This window comes from Ictidomys tridecemlineatus, chromosome 9 (genome assembly GCF_052094955.1).
Source record: "Ictidomys tridecemlineatus isolate mIctTri1 chromosome 9, mIctTri1.hap1, whole genome shotgun sequence".
In the NCBI taxonomy this organism is placed as follows: domain Eukaryota; kingdom Metazoa; phylum Chordata; class Mammalia; order Rodentia; family Sciuridae; genus Ictidomys; species Ictidomys tridecemlineatus.
The window spans coordinates 93,542,674-93,568,590 of NC_135485.1; the positions used below are offsets into that span (position 1 = coordinate 93,542,674).

Below are 25,917 nucleotides of genomic sequence, written 5' to 3' on the forward strand. Positions count from 1 at the left end.
GGTTTTTTGTTTGTTTGGTTATTTTGTTTTTTGGTACCAGGTTTGAACCCAGGGTTGCTTAACCACTGAGTCACATCTTCAACCCTTTTTATTTTGGGACAAGGTCTAACTAAGTTGCTGAAGCTGATTTTGAACATGTGATCCTCCTGCCTAAACCTCCCCAGCTGTTAGGATTACAGGCCTGCACAACCATGCCCGGCAACAGCATGTTCTTAACAGGTACATTTATTCATTCTAAACCAAATATTTCATTGAAAAAATTATAAACAAATGAACGATGCACATGAGCAACACAAACACACACATGTACATGCACATACATACACCAGCCAATCTTTAGAGACCGATGAACAATTACACTCATTAGTCACAAGAATAGAAAAGGTAAAAATCTTATCATGAATAGGCAAAAGCAATGTGAAACACCTTAGTTGAGAGCTGGAGATATAATGTGGATCTCAGAAGGAAAAGAAATAAAATATCCACAATGCCACTAGTGAGTAGAATAGAAAATAGTAAAGAAATAGCAGGATTGTTGTAGTCGGTATTTCTCACATGGCAGTCATTACCAAGTAAGTGGTGCCTCTGGATGACTTGAGAGAGTGGGAAGGGAAAACACAAGCTGTTTCCTAGGTGAGGACTACAGGTGGTAAATGTGCACCAATATTTACACATTTATTTGTTTTGTTTTGTTTTGTTAGTATTGGGGATTGAACTCAGGGGTACTCAACCACTGAGCCACTATTTCGTATTTTATTTAGAGACTGGGTCTTACTGAGTTGCTTAGTGCCTTGCTTTTTTGAGGCTGGCTTTGAATTTGTGATCCTCCTGCCTCAGCCTCCCAAGATGTTAGGATTATAGGTATGCGCCATTGCACCCAGCTACACATTTATTTGAGGCATGTATTTATTTTACATTTTTTTAAAAAATGCTTTTTTTCATGAAAATTGCGTTTAGAGAATCAGAACCAAGAATAGCAATATTTCTTCTGCATGGGGCTTAAGAAATTCTTAAGAAGTTTGGAAAAGTATCTCTTTCACTGACTTTGCTCTTCTCTTGTCTCATTTTAGAACTGTTGTTATCAGGCTGGGAGTGTAGCTTAATGACAGAAAGCGTGATTTCCAAGCCTGAGGCCCTGGATTCAATTCCCACAACAAAAAAATCCTCAAACTTTCCTTCACCACTCCCACCACCTCCCCCAAACCCTGCTAATGTCAGTGAAGAACTATTCAGAACTATTTAAGGAACTATTTAGAATACAAGTGTAATTATCTGGTCAGAGGAGATCATACAGTATCACCCATATAACCTCAATAAGATATAGGGTTCTAAATTGAGCCTAGGTTCAGGAATTCTCGTTTAAGTTTCAAATATTGAGACCTAAATATGTGCCTGGCATTATCCTAACAACTAGCACAATGAGAAGAATTATATTACCCAAACTAAAAATAATGCCATTTAGCCATCTCTCCAGATCTCAGAATCTTTTAGATCGTTTGGAAACAATAATTTCCAGTAAAAAAAAAAAAAAATTGTGGTTAAAATTCATTAGTATGTTGCTTACTTGGAAGGTAAATACCATTTTCCTTTACCTCTGAGGATGTGTTTTTTCAGATATTGTATAGATGTCAGTAGAAGTACACCAAAGAGAAAAAGGAAGGAACTTGTAAATAATATCAAACAAAGACAACATAGACCATCATACCTGTTGACTAGGTACTCCCAGTTGAGCTGTATCCAATTCCACGCCATGCTCTTCCCATAGCTATTATAGGAGATATATCGAATGACTGTAAACACATCCTGAGTTTTAATAAGGTCTGGGTCCTTGAGCAAATCCAAATACCTAAGAGAAGTCGAACAAAAACAATTCAAAAATGTTCACTGTTAGCTAAATGCCAATACAGTATAACTGTTGTTCCTGCAATTCAGTAGTGAGTTAAATATGATAAATGATGAAACACAATTTAAAAAGGTTCAATATTTTTAACTGTTTTTAAAGATTAGCCCATGATTTTGAGAATTTGAGAAATATGAACTATAGGAATATTAAAAAATTAAATTATTGCCAGGTGTAGTGGTGCACACCTGTAATTCTAGCAATTAGGGAGGTTGAGAGAGGAGGATTGTAAGTTCAAGGTCAGCTTCAACAACTAAGACATTTGAGTGAGAGGAGGATGAGGAAGGGGGAGGGGAGAAGAAAGAACTGAGGATATGGCTTAGTGGTAAAGCACCCCAGGTTCAATTTCTAGTGCCTCCCCCCACAAAAATTTAAATTGTTTTAGAAATACTAAAAATAGAAAAAAACATAGTATTTTAATGATCAACCTTAAAAAATAAACATATGGAGTTGAACATAAACACTTAGTTCACTTATGTGTTATCCCACTAAATTTAAAAAAAGAAGTTAGTAAATTAAGATAAAATATTTATGCTCTTTTTAAAAATGGTTAATAGTTTTATGCTCTTATTTGCTGTAGGAAAATGCAAAACTTGTTTGCTTTTCCTTAGATCATAAGAAACAATCTCCAAATGTAATCTATTGATTAGATTATTTGGCTCTAGTTATAGCATGATGCAAATACATGAACATAAATGACCAAATGGATACTTTTATTAAATTTATGCAGTGGTTGTACCTAGAGTTATATTTCTCCCTGAGGCTCTACATAAGGGCATATTGGTATTAGAAGAGTGTTTCCAAAGAAGATCAGCACATATTTTATTCACTATGATGACATCTAAAAAATAGATATCTATTGGTGATAGAATTTTCATATTCTTCTAGTGTTGGGTTTCCATGGCCTCTTACCAATTGGCATGATTCATTCACATCTTTAGGGAAATAAAAGATAATAGCTAAACCAAGGGCTGAGTGTTCAATTTGAGTTGTGAGAAAGTTTCAGTAATCAGCCTATGTCAAAGAAAAAAGATAATTCTACATTTCTTTCATTTTTATTAGCATGTCAAGAAACAACATACTTGACCATAGATGTGTACCCTAATTGAGATTGGAGAAAACTCAAGCTTTAAAGGAAGTCCATGACACTTGGGAAACTGAACAACATCACTCTCTCCAGTCCTCTGAGGGTGGGCCTGCAGTTGAGTACCTACCTTTGTGCTAAGTCCATTATGGTATAGGTGACTGTCCGTGCATGTAGGCAGAGTGAGGTGAACATGTTAATGGGTGTAAGGTGATGCTCCTGGTTCCCTTAACTTGTGAACTGTATAGGGGAACCTAGGAGATTCTTCAGTCTAATAATAAGATATAGGATTGCCCAAAGGGCTGCTGGGAAAACAAAAAGGTCACACAGCACAGGTACTTCATGAATAGAAGAAAATGACCAAGAACACAGCTTTAGTGTCTGGAAAATGTACAGTGTTCCAAGCAGGTGAAACATGATCTATAAAAACCCAGCGGACTCTGGTCCATGTCCAAAATAGGTCAACACCCTAGGGTAAAACTAGGAAGGACTAGAATTCTCTTTCTCCATCACAACAAAATGACTTATGCCTCCCTGTATAGGAGGAACATGTGGAAGAAAAGGAACTTGAGAAGACTGGACATTTGTTCCAAGAGACCATTTAAATTAGAATTGTAGCTTAACAACTGATTTAAAAACTAGACTGGCAGACAAAATTAGTATCAGCTGTTCCCCATCTTACTGGCTCATCACTCAACAGCGTGCAAACTTTTGGAAATAATCAGAGAGCAAATAAAGATACTACCCTTTTTTGTACTTGCAGGAGGTAAACCTGTACTCATGAAATACAACATATTTATCATATGTGTCAGATAAGAAAGGAATTCTAGGAAAGCTTTTACTATAGCCTGGATTTTTCAGAGAGCCTTCTTTTGTTCTGTCATCGTTAAAAACTGAAAGACTTTGTAGGTGGTTGAAGTGACACACTCAAATGTAGGACAATTGCCTTGATTTTTTTTTTATATTTAGTTTTTAGTTGTAGGTGGACACCCAATATCTATTTCATTTTTATGTGGTGCTAAGGATTGATACCAGTGCCTCATGCATGCTGGGCAGCACTATACCACTGAGCCACAACCCCAGCCTCCCCCCTACCCCTCCAATCCCCCTGCCCCCCCATTGCCTCAATTAAAAAAAAAATAAAGTTTACTGGGCTGGCATTGTAGCTCAGTGATATAGAGAACTTGCCCAGCATGCACAAAAGCCCAGGATCTGATCCCCAGCACCACTTTAAAAAATAAAATAAAAGCAGTCCACTAAAATGATTTTTTTTTAAAGGTAGTACAAGGTGTGGTAACTTGTCTTTTACCTTAGAGGGAATATCTCAACATGCATGAAACCATTGAACTTCCTGGAACTGCACTGAAGTGCTGGGCTCCTAAAGTTTTGCACAATTTATCCTTTACCATTTGGCCCACAAGAGTCTTACTAAAGCATCTAAAGTACTTTCTAATATATTCTTAGTAGATATAATCAGCGCAATGCTATGAAAGTCATGATAAGTATAATGTTTTGAGGGATGTTAGAATGATCAAATTCTTTAAAAATCTAAATTAAATTTATTTTAACTAATACATTAAAAACACAAAATTATACATATTAATGGGGTACCTGTGATGTTAAAATGACCAGGTTCCTAATGGGCTATCTTATAACAGAAAGTTGGAGAATTGGCACATATTTAAGGTAATGGAGGCATATTGCTGGCCCTGCTAGGCAAAAGCAAACCTCTCTTGTAGTCCTTTCAAACTGTATTGTTCTGTAGTTTACTGTTTACATTCTGCCTCGCCCGAGAAGCTGTAAGTTGCTCAAAGATAGATATTATGTTTTATTTATTTTTATTTCCATAATCTACATGTCTAGACCTACATAGAAGGGGCACTACAAGTGGTGGTAAAATGAATGATAAGTAACTCATACCACAAATGAGAAAAAAAAATGAATTAAGGCACAAGCCAGTCAATTTGGGGCACAGGTGAAGAGTGAGAAAAGATTCATAGATGGGCTTCAAGCAGTCTTTGTACCTTCTGAGTATAATGTAATAATGTAAATGTGTGTGTGTGTTCATGCACGTGTATATACACACGTGGGTACACACTGTGGCAGAACTCCTCTTTCTCTGATGATAGAGCCTAGTTTGGGAATCTTTAGATATATTTGGTTCCTAGGGAAGGCAGATCGTTACCATAACCCCAAAGATTTATGATTGGCCCAAATCAATTCAAGTCCATCCTATTCAGCAAATGAGCAAATGGTAGACAGGGAGTGTGACCCACATTGATTGCATCTCAGTCTGTTCTGGATCATAAGGGGAGGTAAACACAACTGTCCTCTAATTATAAAGACAGAACCTTGTGAAGATATGTTCTTTCACGCCTTTCATCCTCTATTGAGCATCTTTGTGTTATGACAACATGTTTGGAGCTTTGGAAGTTACAAGACATCCCACACCTTGAGCATGGCAGAACAGGAGCCTGGGTTCTGGATAAAAATATCACTGGACCCAACAGGAAACCTACCTCCAGAACATTTTCATATGAGACTACATTTCTTTATTCTTTTGCTCAATCACAAGATGGATATTTTCTTTCTTACATGAAAAATATTTTTTAATGGATTTTTTTTTGGGAAAAAGACATAATACTTTCTTAATCAGAGTCTTAAGAGACTGTGACATATAAACTACTAAACACCATTAATATAAATGAAATGAAATCCCAACTTGGACTAGGGGTTTTTCTCAGTGGTTTAGCACTTTCCCAGAATGTGTGAGGTCCTGAGTTTGATTCTTAGAACCACAAACACCAAAACCCTAAAAAAATTTAAAAAAAAAAAGACACTTACCTTGCCAAAAGAGTAACATTTTTCACTGATGCTAATCCATAGAGCAGTTTTTCTTTTTCTTGAGCTAATGAAGTTTTCTGGTATTGCTCTAGAGTATAGTTCCATGAAGCTTCATTTCCAGAGTTCTGCATTCCATACCGATAACCCAAAAGCCGGAGATTGACAGGAATGCTAGACAAGGAAGGAAGGTTTCAGAGATGTCAGTGGCTCATTTCTCAGTTTAAAGTCTTCTAGAAATAAAAACAAGGTGAATAGTCACCTCTTGCCTGTCTTTATCCAGTCCTCAAATAACTGGGAAGCATTCTTCAAGGCCTCTGGGTCTCCCATCTTGCAGGCAAACCCTAACACAGAGGCACGGAGTAACCTTAGAAAACAGGCAAACACAAAGCCAGGGTTTAAGCACTTCTCAACATGCCTTAAAACACACAAATAAATACTAAATGAAGATTAATTTTTAAAAGGTGAAAAATTACTTTGTAAGGTGGTCGCCAGTATCATTCCATCCCAGAGAATCTGCAATGAGCTTCACTTGATCTTGGAAGTATTTCTGAAATAAAAACATCAGGTTATTACCATGAGTAATAATTTGCTACCTATCAACAGTCTCCCATTTATTGTAATCTGCAGTCCCCTGTTGTAAGAATTTTCCTATTATTTTTGAAAACTCTGGGCCTGACTTTAAGAAAGGAATGTGTTCAGTTTTTTTTTTTTATCATGTTACAATTTTGCTTCAATCATAGGGACATAAATCACCTTGGATATCTTTCTCTAATGTTTTACAAAACTTTGGGTAAGCCCCCCCCCTTTTTTTTTTGACGAGGAATTGAACCCAGAGGTGCTTAACCACTGAGCAACATCTCCAGTGCTTTTTATTTTTTGTTTTAAGACAGGTTCTTGCTAAGTTGCTTAAGGCCTCACTAAATTGCTTAGGTCAGCCTTGAACTTGTGACCCTTTTGCCTTAGCCTCCCAAGTTACTATGATTACAGGTGTGTGCCACTATGCCCAGGTGTTTTTTGTTTGTTTGTTTGTTTGGTACTGGAAATTTAACCCAGGGATCATTTACAATTGAGCTACTTCTCCAGCTCTTTTTTATTTATTTATTTTTATTTTGAGACAGAATCTTGCTAAGTTGCCCAGATGACCTCAAACTTGTGATCCTCCTGCCTCAGACTCCCAAGTTGCTAGTATTACAGGTATGCACTACTACACCTTGCTGGGTAATTCCTTTTTAATCTCCATTTCTTAGTTAATATATGAAATAAGTAGAAAACACCTGACACAGTTCTAGCATTAAGAAAGTTGTTCAAGTATTGATGAAATAATAAAAATAACTAATATTTAGGATTTACAGAGAACTTTCATATAATTTGATCCTCACAAAGGCAGATGAGTGTTGATGTTCCCATTGTTCAAAAGGAAGCTAAGATTTACAAATATTAAATTAATTGCCCAACGTCTTTCATTTAATAAGTGAAAGAGCTAGAAATTCAAATCCAGATTTTGTTTAAAATTACAAGTGAACTACCAAAGTGCCACAGACGTAACAAAGCAATTTGGAATAACTATTTTACAACAAAATCCTGATGTGGAAATAACAGCCTCAAGAATAAGGAAATATTATATATGGGGAAGAATATTCATTTTAACAGAGATAAATCCATTTAAGGTAAGATCCAGTTAGTATTTAGAATTTAAAATATTATAAATTTTAAATAAAATATTTATTACTGTATTTCTTCTAATACTCAAATATATACCTTATGCAATATACAAAACTACACATACTGATATGCTTCAAATTGAAAAAGAATAGATAGCATCTCCTTAAGATTGCACTTTGTTTTCACTTGTGAGGTAGTGATGATATGTCCCCTAGGAGCTTCTTCCCTCAGAAACCATCCTATTTTACTAATGACTAAACGTTTATATTTTTATTATAGCAGCAACATCACCTCTATCAAGGGGTATAGCTCTTTATCATCTTCAAACATGCTAATGATGTAAGTTACAGCTGAAATGGCTCTCTGCCATGGTAAAAAGTTCTCTTCCATTTTGAGATACCGGGTCAAGTTCAGAGCCACATCATAACCCAGCAGTTGAGCTCTTAAAAAAAAAAAACAACAACAACAACAAAATATGCACACATACATAACTAATTAGAAAACAGATTTTAGTTTACATTTGGCTAAAAGTACCAACATATGGGGGATCCCCAGTACTCCATGTTAATGAGAATTCTTTTATTAATCAATTAAGAAATTGCACTTACTATTGAGGACCAATTCAAAGGTTTTTGTTCAAAATGATATGAGTGCCATAATAGAATGAAGAAAACATAACATTAAGATGTACATTTTTAAAAAGTTACTATGGCAAAAATTCAGATGAAACCAAAGCCATTTTGATATGTGGTTAATAATGATGAATAAAAGCTTTTAAATTTTAAGTTCACAAACTGATTAGAATACATAAAGACTTCATTATAAGTGTATTTTATTGAAATCATTTACATTTAATATGAAGAAGAAACATGAAGGGCAGTACGAATCATGGATGCTTTAAACAAAGCATTAAAACTGAGCTTATATTTCCAGTTGTAACATCTATTTTCTTATACATTTCCCAGTAATCTTCATAAATAAAAATGGACTTTTCTCTTCCAAAAAATTTGAAGGTACTATTGACATTTCAAAGTTTAAAGAATCTAACTTCTCCTCTCCTCTAAGACATCTTAGAACCTTTTGAAATCAATATTCTCAGGACTTGTTACACCTTTTAATTGTAGCCTAGATTTCCAAAAGAACGTTAGATGGAAATTCTGTCTTTCCAAATCACATTTTGAAAGTTTAAATTAAAGATTGATTTTTAAAAAATTATTGAATTTAGGATATTGACGCATTGAGTGCTATTATGTTTGAGATCATTTTAAAAATAAACAATAATGTAATTATGTATTGATTCCTCCCTTAAAAGTTTGCTTAGAAAATGTATGAGTATTGGAAAGATAGGAATATAGTTTTTTTTCAGTTCGAAGATCTGATTCTTCTTCATATTTTCTCAATTCCTGCTCTGATCTAGAAGGATTTCTATTCAAGATCATTCAGTCTCCCTTAACAAAAGCATAAAGAATTTTGAGAAATGGAGTAGCTTATTATAAAGAATGTTTATTAACTAAAAAAATTATAGAATTTTGTGTTGACATTTATGACTTAATTGAAAGTTTTCTAATGTTAGTGATTCTATACTTTCTCAACTGGATAGAGCAACATCTAGGCCTATCAATCTTTTCTTGGGAAACTTCTAAAGAATAGTTGTCACTCTGAGGATGAAATTAGTGAAGTGGTTAAGAAAAAAATTAGGAAGAATAATAGACTCTGGTCAGAAACCAAGTGGGACACACATTTCTAGAAAGTGAAAAGATTCAGAGGAATGGGTCTTGGTTACAAAAGCCAAGAGAATTGTCTAACTGGGCAGAAGGAGGAAAACCAAGGATCTAAAGGTCCTGACTAAATATGATATATTCAAGTTCTTTGAAAAATTAATATCCTAGTCTATTATTTTTATCCAAGTACACTTGATATGCAGTGGTTCTACTTTGGTATTGCTAATTTTCTTGATGTCTGAGTCACAGACCCAGAACACTGGACAGGGAGTGAATTGTTGCTGGTGATAATAAATACATGGATAATACTTAAAGAATTAAAGTATTCATGGAAGGCTATGATTGTGACTCAGTGGTACAGCGCTTGCCTAGCACATGTAAGGTACTGGGTTTGATCCTCAGCACCACATAAAAATAAATAAATAAAATAAAGGTATTGTGTTCATCTGCAATTAAATATATATACATACATTTATATGTATGTATATATATTTAAAAGTATTTATTGAAGTTAAGCTTTGCCAGATTCCACTAGGAAACTTTGAATAGTAGGGGAGTGAGTCCAGCTTAAGGGAAGTCCAGCTGGTTGGTCTTTTGTATTTCTGAATTGACAACCAACTTTTCATTTTCCTCAAAGCACCTAACTTTGAAGTTTCCATTTACTGAATCAGAAGAGCAGTATCATTTAGAGCCAGAATTCTCAAATTTAGCAACACCTGGAAGGCTTATTAAATACATAACTGTTTGGCCCCACTCCCAGAGTTTCTGATTCAGTAGTTTTTGGGTAGGGCCCAAGAATTTGCATTTCTCCTAAGTTCCCAGACAATGCTGATATGGCTGATTGGGAACAAGTGTTAAGAAGTTGTTGTTTTTTATTTTAATTAGTGCATTATAATTATACATAATTGTGGGATTCATTATGCCATATTTGTACATATACAAAATTTGACCAATCTCATTCCACAGTGCTTTCCCTTTCCCTCCTCTCCTCCCTCCCCCAATCTGCTTGCTCTACTCTAAAAATGGTTTTTAAGACAAAGACAGGCATGGTGGAGCATGCCTGTAATCCCAGCTGCCCTGGAGGCTGAGGCAGGAGGATCTCGAGTTCAAAGCCAGTCTGAACAATTTAGGGAGGTCCTAAGCAATTTAGCAAGACCCCGTCTCAAAATAAAAAATAAAAAGGGCTGGAGATGTGGCTTAGTGGTTAAGCACCCCTGGGTTCGATCCCTGATACCAAAAAAGAAAGAAAGAAAGACAAACACATTCGGAGGGCCTGCGCCAGATTCCTTCATGGTGCTCTGTGGGTTCCTGGCTCTCCCTTCTCCAGAAAATAGCCCTTGGCCAAACACGTCCATCTTGCCAAAGAAATTGTGCAACAGCCACCCGTTCCCAAGGGTTGTCAATTCAGAAATACAAAAGGTCAACCAGCTTCCCTGGTTGAACTTGCTCTTCTACAATTCATAGCTTCCTGCTAGAATCTGGCAAAGCCAGACTTCAGATGAGAGTACATCTTGGGCACCATTTTCCTCCTACCCTTTTCCTGCCCTCCTACCCCAAATCTCATGATTTGTAAAAGAACCTCCACTTCAGTTTCTCCTTCTATGGAACTCAACACCAAAAAACATTCTTACTCAATGTTGGGTTTCAAACCACATTTGTTAAGTCCATAAAAAAAAACTAGATTTGAAGGCCAGGCTTGGTTGAGAATTTTCTTTCTATTCCCTCTTCCCCCTTACTTCCTTCCCTCCTATATTCTTTCCTTCCTTCCTCCCCTCCTTTCTCCTTCCTTTCTTTCAGGATTGAACTTAGGGGCATTCTACCACTGAGCTACATCCCCAGCCCTTTTGGTTTTTTATTTTGAGATAGGATCTCACTAATTTGCTGAGGCTAGCCTGGAATTTTTGATCCTCCTACATTAGCTTCCAAAATTGCTGGGATTACAGGTGGGTACCACTGTGCCTAGCCTGATTATTAAACATAAAGTTAATTTTTTTAAATCCTCAATAGACCTGTGTAAATTCCAATCCTTCCACAGGTACTTATCTGCTTAATTGCACATTTCTTCCCTCCTAAAGTTTCCGAGTGGGGAGGACACAGCTGTCACCAGCCTTGGTGGAGTCTGCTCCTCTCTTAATCCAGTTCTCTTCATATGTTGTAGAGGAAACCGAGCCAGGTGTTAACTCAGGTATTTCCAGCTCTGCGGTGTGATTCTACATATGGTTTGCTTTTTAAATTTGTTTTACTTTCTTCCGTCCCATATTTCTTAAAAATTTTATGAGGTCATGGCTAAGGAGCTGAGAAATGCAAAAAAGGTCTTTTCTATAGTTTGAGCTATTTGTTTTATATCCAGTTCCTGAGAGAAGTATTCAAGAGCTGTTCCCTTCATCTCAGAACAAAAAGAGCCATTTGCATTGTGTTGTGATGGGAATTAAATGATAAAGATACTACAATTCATTGTAATTTTAACAGAGGCTAAGTTTTGGAAGAGGTCATGGTACACAGTGCATCTGAAGAATTTTCCAGAAAAAGAAATTCTGAATAATTATGTTATGTTTAAAAATCCTTATAAGTCATCTTCTTTTACTACTTAGTCTCCCAGGGTGTACACAGTGCTTTATACCTAGTAGGTACTCAATACATATCCATTAAATGAGCAAATCGCATATTGTATTGAAATGAAAAAATTAATCTATTACATATCTGGCAGATTAAACTTGAGAATTCACTAAAGAGCATCATATTCTACACCACCTATAAAGTCTACAAATTCAGAATCACTTTTCTAAATGTATCTTATCTTTGCTGCTAATAATCAATAGTTTATGCATTTTGGTCAAGTAATACAATTTACTGAGCACTTTTTCCAGAAAAGTCATATGGTGGGTGATTTATGTCTATCTCATTTATTCCTCACAATAGCCTTATAAGTTCATTTCCATTTTACTAATAAGGAAATTGAACCAGAGAGAAGTTAGAAGACTTAAGTTTACATGAAATCAGGATTTTAATCAAGTTCAAAAGCCTGCTTTTTAACCTATTATTTCTTCCATGAAAAATGCCAAGGTTTTCTGACTTCTAATATGCTGTCCAGGAAGTCCATGTAAAAAATACTTCTCCTCTGCCTTTTGCTGCTGTTATAGATCCTGCCAGCCATCTATACCAGCCATCCCTGTAGGCAATATTTATTGAGCATCAACTTTAACATCCACAAGCAGCCATGAGCTGGGTTTGGGTGCCTACCCTCATGAAACTTTTAATTTCATGGGTGAAATGGACAACTAATAAATCATGTTGATTTAATACTGTGGGAGAAGATGGGACCCAAAAGAGGGACACCCAACCCAGACAAAGGAGCCATGGGAGGCTACATAAGGAAGTCACATCTCATTCTCAATATCTTCCCCATATTTAGAGTGAAGTCACTACAAAGTTAGAGAAATAAATGGGCTGTGTCTCCAACTTCTGCAAAGTATTGGGAACTTAATGAATACTTGTTGAACAACCAACTAGTGTTCAACTATCTGAAAAAAATTTAGAGCTACCATGGTTAAGAATCCTCTCTTCCCTTAATTTGTGTTGATTGCATTTTTCTACATGCAGGTTACCCTCAGATCATGAGAAATAAAAAAGAGAGACAAATTTCTTAAATGGAATCTTAATTCTGATAAATTGTGGCACACCATGGCTCCTTCCCCAATGACCTGAACAAGATTTGACAATTCTAGGCAAGTTTTACAATGAGCTTGGGGTCATGAAACCAAATTAATAAAACACATTGGTTACCTTTTTATTAAATCAAATTGTGAAGGTACACTTTTGTGAAGGTACACTTTTGAGCCTTTGCAAATATCACTCCTAATTAACCCAAGGCCTCTGATCCAGAACAACCCATACTCAAAGTCAATAGGGTGTGTGAGTTTTTGTGTTTAAGTGATGGGCTAATATCAGCAGTTTGGTTATGAGGAACACATAAACTTTTTTAAAAAGAGGGCCAATAAAAACAATGATGTTTAAAATATTGGCTTGACTATTTTAAACTAAAATTGATTAATACTTAAATGTTGTAATTCATTTAAGCAAATATTTATGGGAAAACCCACAATATCTTAAATGATCCGATCTCATTATAAAACCTACCTGGCCAAGGCAAAAGCATCATCAATGAAACTTGCACGGTCAGCAGAAGAAAATTGCTGGGAAAAATGAAAAAAAAAAAAAGAAGTAAAAAAAGAAACATAGTTAAATGAAAATGTGTTGAGAAAAATTAATATCATTCATTAAAATGCTATTCTTAGAATAAAAATAAAACAATTCATAACCATTGCTGTCTCTTACCAAGTGGTTTGAGAGAAGATTCCCAGCGATCTGGTCCCAAGTTAGTTTTTCATAATTTACACGATAAAACCCAATATGATCTGGATTTATTTTGAGAAAAGTATTTCCACTAGAATCATAAGGGTTCAAAGTGATTCCTGTGGTAGTAAATAAACACTAATGAGAAACATGTTTGCATATACTGTAAACACAGAGAAATTAGACCCAGAGGGCAGAAAGAAAAGAAAAGAAATATTAGCTCAAGGAGTCAAGTTTTGATTTGGATCCAAAGCCCCAAAGCCTAATTCTTATTTAGTTGCCTAACTTTAGAAATGTCACTGGGGTGAAGAAGCTGAAAAAGAAATAAGTAGTGTCAATAAGTTCCTGTCGTTTGTGACTTACATTTCTTACTGGCAGAAGCTTGCCAAATGAATGAAATAATTCTATGCTGGCCAATCCTTTAATAAAATAAAACAACGCCTAAAGACAGAGAAGCCTATGCCTTCTGGGATAGTCCATATATTCCAAATCACAATGGATTCATTACATGAAAAGTGTTTATTGTGGCTGCCTGGGGAGAGGATAAAAATGTAAACATTTGAAACCAACCATTGAAACTGGTGAAAATGGCTATTGCTAAGAATAATGATTTGAGAATCAGTGGTCCTCCTTTTTATTTTTTTATCCTTTCTTTGCAGTGCTGGGCATTGAAACCAAGGCCTATGTTCTCTGGGCAAGTGCTCTACCACTGAACTACATCCCCAGCCCTGGTAAAGCTTTTAAAGTGTCAAGAAGACCTGCAAATGAATTAGAATCCAAATGGAACATTCTTGATTTTTTAATACTTGTCATAATTTTTCTTTCAATTTTGTTTATCTTGGTAAGATCTTTTACCTCCTTATTTTGATTATAACAACATTTTTTCATCAATGGATTCATCAAATTAACTTTCTAAAGTTACATCCAATATTTACAGAGGGTCCTAGTATAAGGATTTTAGAAGCCCAATACTAAAGGAATAGAGACTTATGTTTTAAATTAAGCATATACACTTAAAATCATAGCTATGTTCTGACATGACCAATATTTGTTAGCATAACTTTCTAATTCCTATGCTTTTTGTTTGCATGGACAATATCCAATTTAAATAATGATGTGAGGATTCTTAGTATATTTGAGGAATTTCAACTAGTTGAGTGTAATGACAATGGAGAAAATACTGGAAAACAGAAGATGAAGCTTGCAATGAAGATCATGCATCGAGAATTCACCTTCTGAGAGGTGGGAAGATAAGGAAGGTTTTTAAGCAGGAAAATAATATGCTCAAGTCTGTTTTCTAGAAAGGTCATTTTATGGGAGATATTTTGGAGGACCTTCTAGAGAAAAGAAGACTCATTTAGAATCCATTGTTATAATGAAGGGCAAGAAAGGATAAGGCAGAGATGATGAAAACAGGAGGTGATTACAGGTAAGACCAACACCATCCTTCTTCTGACCTGATGTGGACAGTTGGAGGAAGGGAAAAGGGCTTGCATGATTGGATGAATAATGGTGTTGCCATTAGAGAACAGAGGAAGGTAAGTCAGTTTGGGAGGAAAGATGATTTAACTCTTGGAAGTGTTTGCAAGGTCTGGAAGATATCCAGGACACAGTAGTTTTTCATAATATATGAGCAAGCTCTTCAACAAGACAATACGTTTCTTTAGGAATTTTCAGAGTAGGTACTTGACAAATTATAAACCCTTACCTCACTCATGTAGTATTAATCTTTCTTTGTCATTCTCCCATGGACAAGTTGTTGAAAGGAAGCTAATCTTTTGGCAACCTTATACTTTGAATGTTTGTATCAGGAGGAGAGTCTCTTGCTAAGCAGAAAGCCATATGTTACAGAAGAAAGAATATGAACTTTGGAGTCTGAAAGACTTAGGATGAAGTCTTTTCTCTGTGGCTTAGTAGCCCTGTCACCTTGGCCAGATCACTGGACTCCTGTGTCCCCATTCAATAGGAGTAAAACAGGGATAAAAATCCCCCAGGCCTGTTGCAAAGATTAAATAAGATAACATAGGTAAAGCGTTGGTCACATAGTTATGTGTCCAACAGATGGTAGCTATCTCCATTATTATGAAAGGGGATAGGCTGCCAGTTCTATAAATAGCAAAGCAAATATAAATAACATTGAGAAGTTCCTGGCAATCCATCTAAATACTGCAGTATTTTAGTGTGCTTTATATGTCTCCAGTTAAGCCTGTCTAGAGTCACTGTGATTTTTCTCACTTTATAGATGAGGAAGCTGAGATCCAGGAAGTTAGTAGTTAAGGACTTTCCAAGTTCATGCTACTTTCAGAACAGTTGTCAGCAGCAAAATACTGTCTGGCGGTTTAGTTACATAATGAAGTAAGTAGGACTAAAATATTGAGCCTATTCCTGGTGACACAGAGAAGTACGGGTGTGTTTCTTTTTTTGTTTCTCCATTTACTTTTTATTAGTTTTTTTTCTGACTATTAAGAGCAGTGTTGTTGTTTTTTTATGGAGACTGATAATTACCTTTTCGAAAAGAGCATATACAATCATTCTTTAATGTTACTATTTTTTATAAATAATTATAACAAATTTTAGACAAGAAGACAGCTTGCAATAACCTGAGATTCCTAAAGAATGAAATGTTTTTCTTTATAAAGGCTGTATTGCACTAGTTCTTTGAGCAGATTAAATTTTAGCATGTAATAACAGAGTTTACATCTTTTTAAATTTTGTGCATCACTTACTAGTAAAACGAAAGACTCAAGAGTAGTACTTTTTGACTCATGATACACAAAATAAACTTAAAGAGCTAAAAATTTCAAACAGGAATGCATTGTCCGTTTGCGGGGTCAAGGAAGAACATTTCAATCTCTGAAACTAAAGGTAACATGATCCATTGTCAAATTGGATGATGTTTACAACAAAATGCCCAATCAAGAAAGTATTAATGATTATATTAGCAATAATTATAGGGTCGCTCCCAGATCTCAGCAAATAGTTTATTACAATCTTCCTGGAAAGAAAGGAGTAGTTTTAATATGAAACAAGCAGGAGTCTGAGAAAATGCCAACCTTTCTGTCATGGGGAAGGATTGTCAGTGGTGATGATTCTGGCAACTGGGAAGAAAAATTGCAAAAGAGTCTTAGATAGTGAAGATCTGCCAGAGTCTCCAGTCTGCCCAGGGAAGGGGCCCAACTGAGATGGCACAGGTGTTCCAGGCTTGTTGACAGTTCTGGTCCTACAGAGAACAGTGTATGTGGCAGGGACTTGTTAGTGGCTCACCACACTGTTCCCTTTTCCTCCTGGGTATAGAGCTAAATTGTACATCTTAGCCTTCTTGCAGTTAGGTAGCAGCACACATTGAGAACTGGCTATAATATGTGGGCAAAAGCAATAGATGCACTTCTAGACCTAGTCTCTCAATTAACTTCCTCTGTTTCTGCCCACATACAAAAGATCTAGCAAGGAATTCTAACATCCAAGAGGGGATGGAATCAGAAGAAGGAAGAAAACAGGATTGTTATTTGATGGAGAGCCACCTAAGAGAGATGGCAAGTCAGAAATACCTTCTTTGAACTCTTGCACAAACAAGAAACTTTATTGCATCAGGCTACTATTGATAGTTTCTAAGTAAAATAATTACGGTCACCTGGAGGATGCAATATATCAGGCTATCACAGTTTGATGACATCTTAAAATAACTGATTTACCTTAACTCTGCCCTAATCCTTACTAAGTAAACTTTTCCCCTGGGAAGAGACACCAATTAGCTGACATGAGTATGCTGGTTTACTAGGCCAGGATATTTTATCTGTGGGTAAATTAACAAATTAGCATTCTTGGTTAATCTCTTGTATGTTTGGTTTGGGTGAATAAATCTTCCAAGACTTGGTTGACCAGGGCTGAAAAAACAAACTGAGTTTCCAAACCACCAAAATGGTGTCCATAATTATCCAAAGTTTGCACATTCCATGAGGCTCAGGCTGAAAAAATGAAGACCTTTGCTTTTTGTCATTGTATATAAAATTACACGCTCACCATTATTTTGGTAATAAATATTTAAATATAGCCATTATTAATTTTTAGTAAACCCTGTTTTTATGATAGTCAGAACGGTTATTAAAGTATCCAGTGATAGTTGAATCTGGAAGTTAGAGCTATAAAGCCTGTCTATATCTCTCCTATGCCTCAGATCTTATGTATTTATGGATGACTATTTAAAAATATTATGTTTTAGCAAGGTGATTACCCAAGATCACACTAAATATTAGAAAGAGGCAAATTAGAAGTAAAAAGGTCCACGTAACACTAAAGGTAGAAGCATCGACAATAGCCAAAATAGTATCTGATACTAAAGAAAGAGAGGTTACAAAAACATACACAGGTGACAGTCCATTAAGCGAGGACTCACCAAACTCTCAGGATGTGCCTAGCACTAGTAATAAGAGTGAACAGGGGACAAGAAACGAGGTGCAGTTTGTGTCTTCGGAAAGCTTAAAGGTTAATTGAAAAAGAAGAAAGAGAGCATAGGAAGCTTAAATGACAATGATTTTGTTGGAAACATAAAGGAACAATGACAAATGAAACGGCAGCATAAAATATCCTACAGAGAAAGTCCTGAGAAGGACTATGTTTATAATAAAATCCCAACGAGAAAATAACATCATTGAGGATAAAGAAACATATATTTTGGTAAGAATAAATTCATTTTAACAGAGATAAATTTATTTAAAAGAGGATCTAGTTAGTAACTATAGCTTAAAAGGAAAGGTTTTCAGGGCACCTTGGAATAGCCTGAACTGGTTTGTGATAGAAGTCCTCGTTCATTCATCTTTGGTTAGAGAGTACATGTTTAATTTTTTTCTAATGCTTAAAATATGAATATAAATAAAAAAGATCTGGGGTGGGAAGGGGGGAAGTCCCACTATTGCCTGGGGAGTTTCTAACTGATGAGTCATCAAAGAAACCAAGAGGAGGGCAGCAGGATTGGTAACCTGAGCTGGTTACCCATTCAGTACACTCAGGACATGTTCGTCATCTGTGCTCCGAGCGGAGAGCTGAAGATGTTCTCAAACAGGAAACAGGAACTTATTGCATAGCCTAAAAATGGAGCAGGCACTTTGAAGTAGGAAGAGAGGTCTAGTTTGTTTCTGGCTAAGTGGCCAGGAACAGTAACAACAGCAACGGATAAGGGATAAGTTTCTTTTCCTCAAGGAATACTCCGTGGGAGGAGAGACAAAGATAAGTCAATAGTTACAGAAAAAAAAATGTGTTAAACACAATACTTCAAGGGTAGAAAGGGGTGTGAGAGCTCCCTTTCTCTTTTCTATGCTAACACTCCCTGTTCAGAGTACAGGGACCCCCAAGACTCCATCAATCCTGTTACCCATTTATACTCTATCAGTAGCCCCTGAACTCTTGGCCTAGAAATCCTTTTCTTTAGTAATCTTCCCTGATCCCCCACATCTGGGCTGGTGCTTGTCCTGTGTGTTCCCTTCACTATTTTCAGTTACCACACCAGCCACTTAGGACAGTATTGTATCTACCTGCTGACCTAGCCCTGGACAACTGTCACACAAGGGTAAGGGGTCATGCTTCTCCCCTACTCTCACATTATCTCCAGGCCTACCCCTGTATCTGGCATGTAAGTTAGCTTTAATAAATACTGGCTTGAAAGAAATAACTGATTAATTAAGGGATCAAATTCAACATTCCAAATCTATCTAATGAGTACACAATAAATATTAGAAGGTTGTTTATTCTGATCTCTTAAAATTTACTTATGAAGTATTAGAGTGAGCATTAGTTATCTTGAAAATTCACTGCTATGGGATCCTAAGTCCATGAAAATGCTGGGTAAACTGTAAGGATAGATGAATTATTCATGCTTTTAAATTTGTAAACAGCAAATGAAGCTGCTTCCAGGACATTCTTCCAACCTTCATTAAACATGGTGACCACTGGGGGGAAAATGTGGTAAAAAGTTAAACCTCCCAATGAAATCCTAACCTTCTCTTATGTCTTTTACCAGGGCTGTTACATATTCTTTAGTGTGTTCTTTCTGTCTTTTCCATTTTCCTTTGGCAAATGTGCTTACGAATCTGAAAATGGTCGGAAGACAGACCACAAGAGATACAGCTTAGTATTCAGTCACAACCTAAATGAATACAAATACTGAGACAGAATGGTATTGATCTGGAAATTCAGAATGTTGACCACAATGCTATAATAATTGTTACCATAAATGATAAAGGGAAAGTTTCATTGTGATAGCAATTCCTGTCAAGAAGAGCCTAAAGAAGAGTCTTACTTCCATAATAGCAAAACTGGTAGAGTTTATAGTAAATCTAAAAATCACAAAAGATTTTATAATACAAGTTTTATTTAAAAAAAAAAGTGGGAAAAAACCTAGGGAAGTTTCAGAGAAACTTATACATAAATGATTATAGCAGCACTACTGACAAGAGATGAAGGTACAAATGATTCAAATATCTGTCAGTTGATAAATGTATAAAGAAAGGTCACATATCCATATAATGGAATATAATTTGGCAATAAAAATGAATGAAATTCTGATACATGCAACAACTAGGAAGAACCATGGAAGCATTAAGCTAAATGAAAAAAAGATTAAAAATGCTATTTATATATAAATTATATAGTTATATATATGTAATTTCATTTACATTAAATGTACAGAAGAGGTAAATCTATAGATGTAGAAAGTTGATTAGTGTTCAATTTGGGCTGAGGCATGGAAGGATGGAGAGATGATAGATAAAGGTAAGGGTTTCTTTCTGAGGTAATAAAAATGCTCTAAATTGCCTGTGCTGATGTGACTGTGAATATACAAAAAAAAAAAAATGGATTTTACTCTTTAAATGGATGAACTGTGGAGTGGGATGGAGCTTAGTGATAGAGTGTGTGCTGTGCATGTGTATGGTTATGAGTTCAATCTCCAACACTGTAAAATAAGAAAATAATGGGTAAATTTAAAGGTATGCAACTTATATCTCAATAAAGCTGATTTTTAAAAAATCAGCTGGAAACAGAATAAAATTTACTTGCCAGATGAACTCAGACATAATTAACATTTTAGGATGTTTATAGGCAAATGCAGCTTTTTCACTGCTGTGACTAAAGGATCTGACCAGAGCAATTTTAAAGGAGGAAAATTTATTTGAGGGCTCATGGTTTCAGAGGTCTTAGTCCACAGAAGGCCAATTCTATTCCTGGGGACTCTAAATGAGGCCCAACATCATGGCGGAAGAGAATAGTAGAGGGAAGCAGCTGACATGACAAACAGAAAATAGAGAGACTCCACTCTCCAGATACAAATATATACCCCAAAGCCACGCCCTGATTCCCACCTCCTCCAGCCACACCCTACCACTTCAGTTACCACTCAGTTAATCCTACTCAGGGGGATTAAGTCACTGATTGGGTTGAGACTTCAACTCAATCATTTCTCCTCTGAACCTTCCTGCGTTGTTTCACATGTGAGCATTTGGGGAACAACTTATATCCAAACCATAACCACAGACAAGTGATCTGCTTGGCCTTAAGTAGCCACGGGTGAAAGTTTATGCCCAATGCTCTCCTGAGACCAAGTCATGATGGAATGGAGACAAGGACACAGTCTAGTTTGTCTTACATAAGAAATGTTTTGAGTTGAGTGCAGTGACACATGCCTGTAAATCCAGAGACTCTGGAGGCTAAGACAGGAGAATCAGACGTTCAAGGCCAGCCTCAGGAATTTAGTGACAGCCCTGTCTCAAAATAATAAATAAAAAGGGTTGGGGATATAGTTTAGTGAAGGGCACTTGCCTAGCATGCAAGAGGCCCAAAGTTCAAACCCCAGGACTGCAAAATAAAAATAAAAGACAAGTTTTGAGACATAAAACAAGTACATTGGTGAAAGTATTAAAAGCGAGGTTCTTCTGGGATTAGTGCTAAAACCTGTCTTATTTATTATTTTTTTTTTGGTGATGTGGAGATCTGTGATAATGTCTCCTTGTTTCTATATAACTTTAGAATTTTTCAAGAAAAAGACGAATCAATGGAGAGAACAAGAGATAAACTTTCAGAAAATGATTGGTCTAATTTAATGAAAACGTTAAAAAAAACCAAAAAAACAAAACACTCAGGCCTGCCACATAGCATTTTAAGAAATTCAATGACTTACTTGTTTGGTAAAAAGATAAAAAAGGAAGAGAGAGAGAGGGAAAGATGAAGAGAAGGAAGCAAACTTATACTTTGATCTCCCAAGGCTGGGTATGTCAATCATGGTAAATGATTAAAAAAAAATCTCAAAGTAGAAAAGTCATTGCAGATAAAGATTTATAATCATCAATAAATTATTTAAGAGGTTTCTTTAAGCTAAAATTTATTTAATTTTCAGCTTATGGGTAACTCTTCACACTTAGTTTAATGTAGAACACCATTTCAAAGAATAAATCAATCAATTGATAATATTTACCTTCTTTTTCTGACCTATTGTAGAAGGCACTGTCTGATGTATCATTTTCAGTAAATTTAATTGGAATATTCCATGTGTAACTAAAATTTTAAAAGAGAAAAATTTAACTTTATTACTAAAAGATAAAAAATCAAAAATAAAAATCAAGACAAACATGTTTTCCTTATATAATCACCCAATGTATAGTATGCAACCAATACAGTTAATAAATCATATTTTAGTAATAAAAATAGGTCAGGTAATTGCTCTCAATTTCTATAAATTTATGAACTGTGGAAATTTGCATCAAAAATTATCCAAAATGAAGATTATTATTCAATGAAGAGCTTTGAGGCTTTGAAATAAAGAAATTGCAGAAAATGCATAAATATAACATATAATATTGAGCATCTGAATACATGCTTATGTACACTTTATATTTGATGGCTTCTGTTAAGGAGAACAAAACATTGTTAAAATTCAAAAGGCAGTCTGTAAAATTCTGTTAAAGAAATACATTTTAGGACTGGGGATGTGGCTCAAGCGGTAGCGCACTCGCCCGGCATGTGTAAGCCCAGGTTCTATCCTCAGCACTACATACAAACAAAGATGTTGTGTCCGCCGAAAACTAAAAAATAAATATTAAATAATTCTCTCTCCCTCTCTCTCCCTCTCTCTCTCTCTCTCTCTCTCTCTCTCTCTCTCTCTCTCTCTCTCATAAAAAGAAAAAAAAAGAAATACATTTTAGAAGTTAGATTGAAATTGTACCACCACTATAACCTGCCTCCCTACAGAGTTTCACGCTCTTTTCTAAGTATCTCTTAGCTAGAATCATGAGAATACATGTGCTCTAAAGGGAAAAATTATCAGATGTTTCAGGGGTTTCCAATTGTTTTCCTTAGCTACTTGGTATGCAGAGGTAGCTTGTATTTGGATATAATATATTCCCAATATTTTAGTCTTGAAATATCAAAAAACAGATCATCAGTGCCATTTGATTGTTCTCAATCACAAATGCATCATCTCATGTATCTAGAGAGAATATGAATCTAGGTACCAATAGCTGGTTTGAATTGCTACTCAAAGTTGGTTTCTCTGTCAACATTCAGTTCCTTAACAGAGAATTAGGATTGACATTTCTCCCATTTAGGATATAATAAAATTTGTCATTCAAGAATAGATTTTTGCTATCTATGTGAAAAAGCTAATCCTCTGCTTTATATTATTGAAGTGTTTTAAAGGACTTTTTACTGGGTCCTTTGGAGTATTTTATTGCAGTGGAATTTTTGGCTATAAATTTCATAAAACCAGTACATAAATTATTTCTTGGGTCCTGCTGTGGACACAGTTTGATGCTTATCCCCTAGAAACCCAGATTCCAATGTGCTTTCCCTGGAAGCAACCAAAACCTAAGTCTCTCTGTCAGAGGACTGTCCTCAAACTGCCTGAGCAGGAAAAACAGAAATTCCTGGGAATTTGCATTCTTCTGGATGCCATCCTTAGTTAACAATGACTGATTGGTATGGGTTGAAAGTTGAGAACCTTTCTTACCCCATCCATCGGGAACACTCTGGAACACTCTGAAGTGTTCTGCACAGGTTCCAGAAATTCTCTGCAGGACTGAGCCAGTTACTGTGCACAGGACTGCTTCATACAGCACCTCTGCTGGACTGCCTTCCCTTCCTCTCCCTTCCCTGTCCCATGCCCACTGTGACCATCCTTCCTAGAGACACTTCCTAAGGAGTCACTTTCACTCACATGATCATCTCAGCGTTTGCTTTTAGGGAAGCCATCCTAAAAGCCCTTGCAGCCTCTCAGAAGACAGGCATTGTTAAATAACCACAACCTACATATTTTGCTCTGTCGCTGCTCTGTTAATTTAATGCTGCCATGCAAACTAATATTTCTTCATCTTTTTCTAGTGCCAAACGTAACGGAAATAACAGAGGATGCTGTGTTGGGATGTGCACAATGTGACTTCACATCTTGGCTATCATCCTAAAAAACATGGTCAGTAGGACTACACCATGCCTAAAAGTGGACAGAAGCTATACTACCAAGGTCATGTATAAAAATATTTCCCTGGGCTGGGGTTGTGCTCAGTGGTAATGAGCTCGCCTAGTACATGGGAGGCACTGGGTTTGATCTTCAGCATCACATACAAATAAACAAATAAAATAAAGGTATTGTGTCCAACTACAACTAAAAAATTTTAAAAAAATAAAAAATATTGCCCTGAGGATTTTAAGATCATCCTAAGACAAAAATGAATACAATTTGGTAATTTTTAGTATCACACAATCTAACCTAATCTAAACTGAGTAAAATAAGAGATTTGGGAATACAAAATTTCAAGAAATGAAAATTACATCATCTAAAATTTATGAGTATCAAGATTTGTTTTTTAAGTGTGTGATTAAGGTACCATGAAATGGGCTCTATCAATACTAAAAGTGGCCAATCTAGTTTTCTCCAAGGAAACTGACTTTAATTGCCCCCTGAAAGACACACCTACTCCTTTCTTCTGCCTGTTTACAATGGATGGACTTTCAAGGCAAGAAAACTTGTCAGGGCTGGGGTTGTAGCTCAGGGATAGAACGCTAGCCTGGCATGTGTGAGGTCCTGGGTTCCATCCCTAGCACCGTATAAAACTAAATAAACAAAATAAAGGTATATATAAAAAAAAAGAAAGAAAGAAAACTTGCCCGCTGGAGACGCGGTAAGTGGCCCATTTGTAAGAGAAGGTTGCCGCCATAATGTTAAAGCAAAAGCCTACACGTGGGTGGGTCCTTTGAATTATAAAAGGTTCTATTCAGTGAATACTTTCCTCATTCTGGATTACTTAAACAGTGAGAAGCATACTTAGAAGAGGCCATTCATCTCACAGTACAACTTGACAGATCACCCAACAGGAACACATCTGACCAGAGAGAAGATGAACCTTGGGGTTGGAGATAGGTCCCATTTCTTTCTGGGTACATGATTTGATTTTATTTAAAAAAAAATAAAGTGAAAAAAAAACCAGTATTCTTTCTTATTTCTCAGGAGCTACTGATGATTTTTAACAAATATTCTCAACAGGGAAACACCTATTTTCTAAGTTTTTTTTCCTTTTCATGCATAACATCCCCTTGCTTTTGTTTTACAAAACTAGGACAAGTATATTGATTTTTGATAAATGATCACCAAAAATCATGCTTCTGTGAATCTAAATGAAATAAAAATAGTATCTGAGAGTAGGAATTCAAGACAAATATTAGAGAAAAATGGGTTAAGATAGTTTCATACTCTTAAGTTTCATGAATAAAATTCAAGGATATATTGTAATTTATTGTAAAAAGTGATTTTATTCTTGATATATTTAGCTCACTTGGTAATAATTTTTTTGTTTTGTTTTGTTTTTGTGGAGAGGAATTTATAGCCAAAGAGTAGTTAAAATCCAATCAACACTGGTTGACTGTCTTTGGTTTAACAAGTCAGTGGACACGAGACAGGAGGAAACAATTATTGAGGAACTTTCACAATGGAACTTATTTTGCAAGAGAGAATGTTTTGTTTTTTTCCAGTGCAAGGGATCGAACCCAGGGCCTCACCCATGTTAGGCAAATGCTCTGCCACTGAGTTTCATTTCCAGCCCAACAAGTTTTCTTTCTTTCTTTTTTTCCCCCAAATATCTAAAGACTGTAGAAGTATTTAATACGACTAATCTAATTTACTAGAACATGAAACAGTAACTACAAAAGAAATAGTTCATAGTTTACAGAACCATCACAGAAACTGTTCTGTTGACTTTTGTCATTGAATTATCACCTGAAAGTAAGTCAAGTCTACATTTCAATCATGTATCATGAAGAGGAAAGAGTGAAAAATAAAGAGGTTTTCTCAATTTTAATCTTTCCGTTTTGAAATAAAA

The 25,917-nt window shown here is 35.8% G+C and overlaps 1 protein-coding gene and 2 long non-coding RNA genes across 6 annotated transcripts in view; 2 read left to right on the forward strand and 1 right to left on the reverse strand.

Annotated features, from left to right (window-relative positions):
• Positions 1 to 25,917, forward strand: part of LOC110598631 (uncharacterized) — a 68,670-nt gene that overhangs the window by 24,817 nt on the left and 17,936 nt on the right. For 3 of the 4 annotated variants that reach the window (XR_013426022.1, XR_013426019.1, XR_013426021.1), the window contains exon 2: positions 23,927 to 24,065. This is a non-coding gene — a long non-coding RNA (uncharacterized LOC110598631). The remainder of the gene's footprint in view (positions 1 to 23,926; positions 24,066 to 25,917) is intronic. The other variant, XR_013426020.1, reaches the window with a different exon arrangement.
• Enpep (glutamyl aminopeptidase) overlaps positions 1 to 25,917 on the reverse strand; it is an 80,153-nt gene that overhangs the window by 7,173 nt on the left and 47,063 nt on the right. Inside the window, exons 11-18 of the mRNA XM_005330096.5 lie at positions 22,026 to 22,105; positions 13,547 to 13,683; positions 13,349 to 13,404; positions 7,782 to 7,932; positions 6,302 to 6,375; positions 6,088 to 6,192; positions 5,829 to 5,999; positions 1,706 to 1,846 (exon numbers count right to left, since the gene is read on the reverse strand). Coding sequence (XP_005330153.1) covers positions 1,706 to 1,846; positions 5,829 to 5,999; positions 6,088 to 6,192; positions 6,302 to 6,375; positions 7,782 to 7,932; positions 13,349 to 13,404; positions 13,547 to 13,683; positions 22,026 to 22,105 — 915 coding nt within the window. The remainder of the gene's footprint in view (positions 1 to 1,705; positions 1,847 to 5,828; positions 6,000 to 6,087; positions 6,193 to 6,301; positions 6,376 to 7,781; positions 7,933 to 13,348; positions 13,405 to 13,546; positions 13,684 to 22,025; positions 22,106 to 25,917) is intronic.
• LOC144366873 (uncharacterized) lies at positions 3 to 20,169 on the forward strand. The gene is made up of 3 exons (XR_013426023.1): positions 3 to 219; positions 6,947 to 7,022; positions 14,224 to 20,169. It is a non-coding gene; the product is annotated as an uncharacterized LOC144366873 (long non-coding RNA).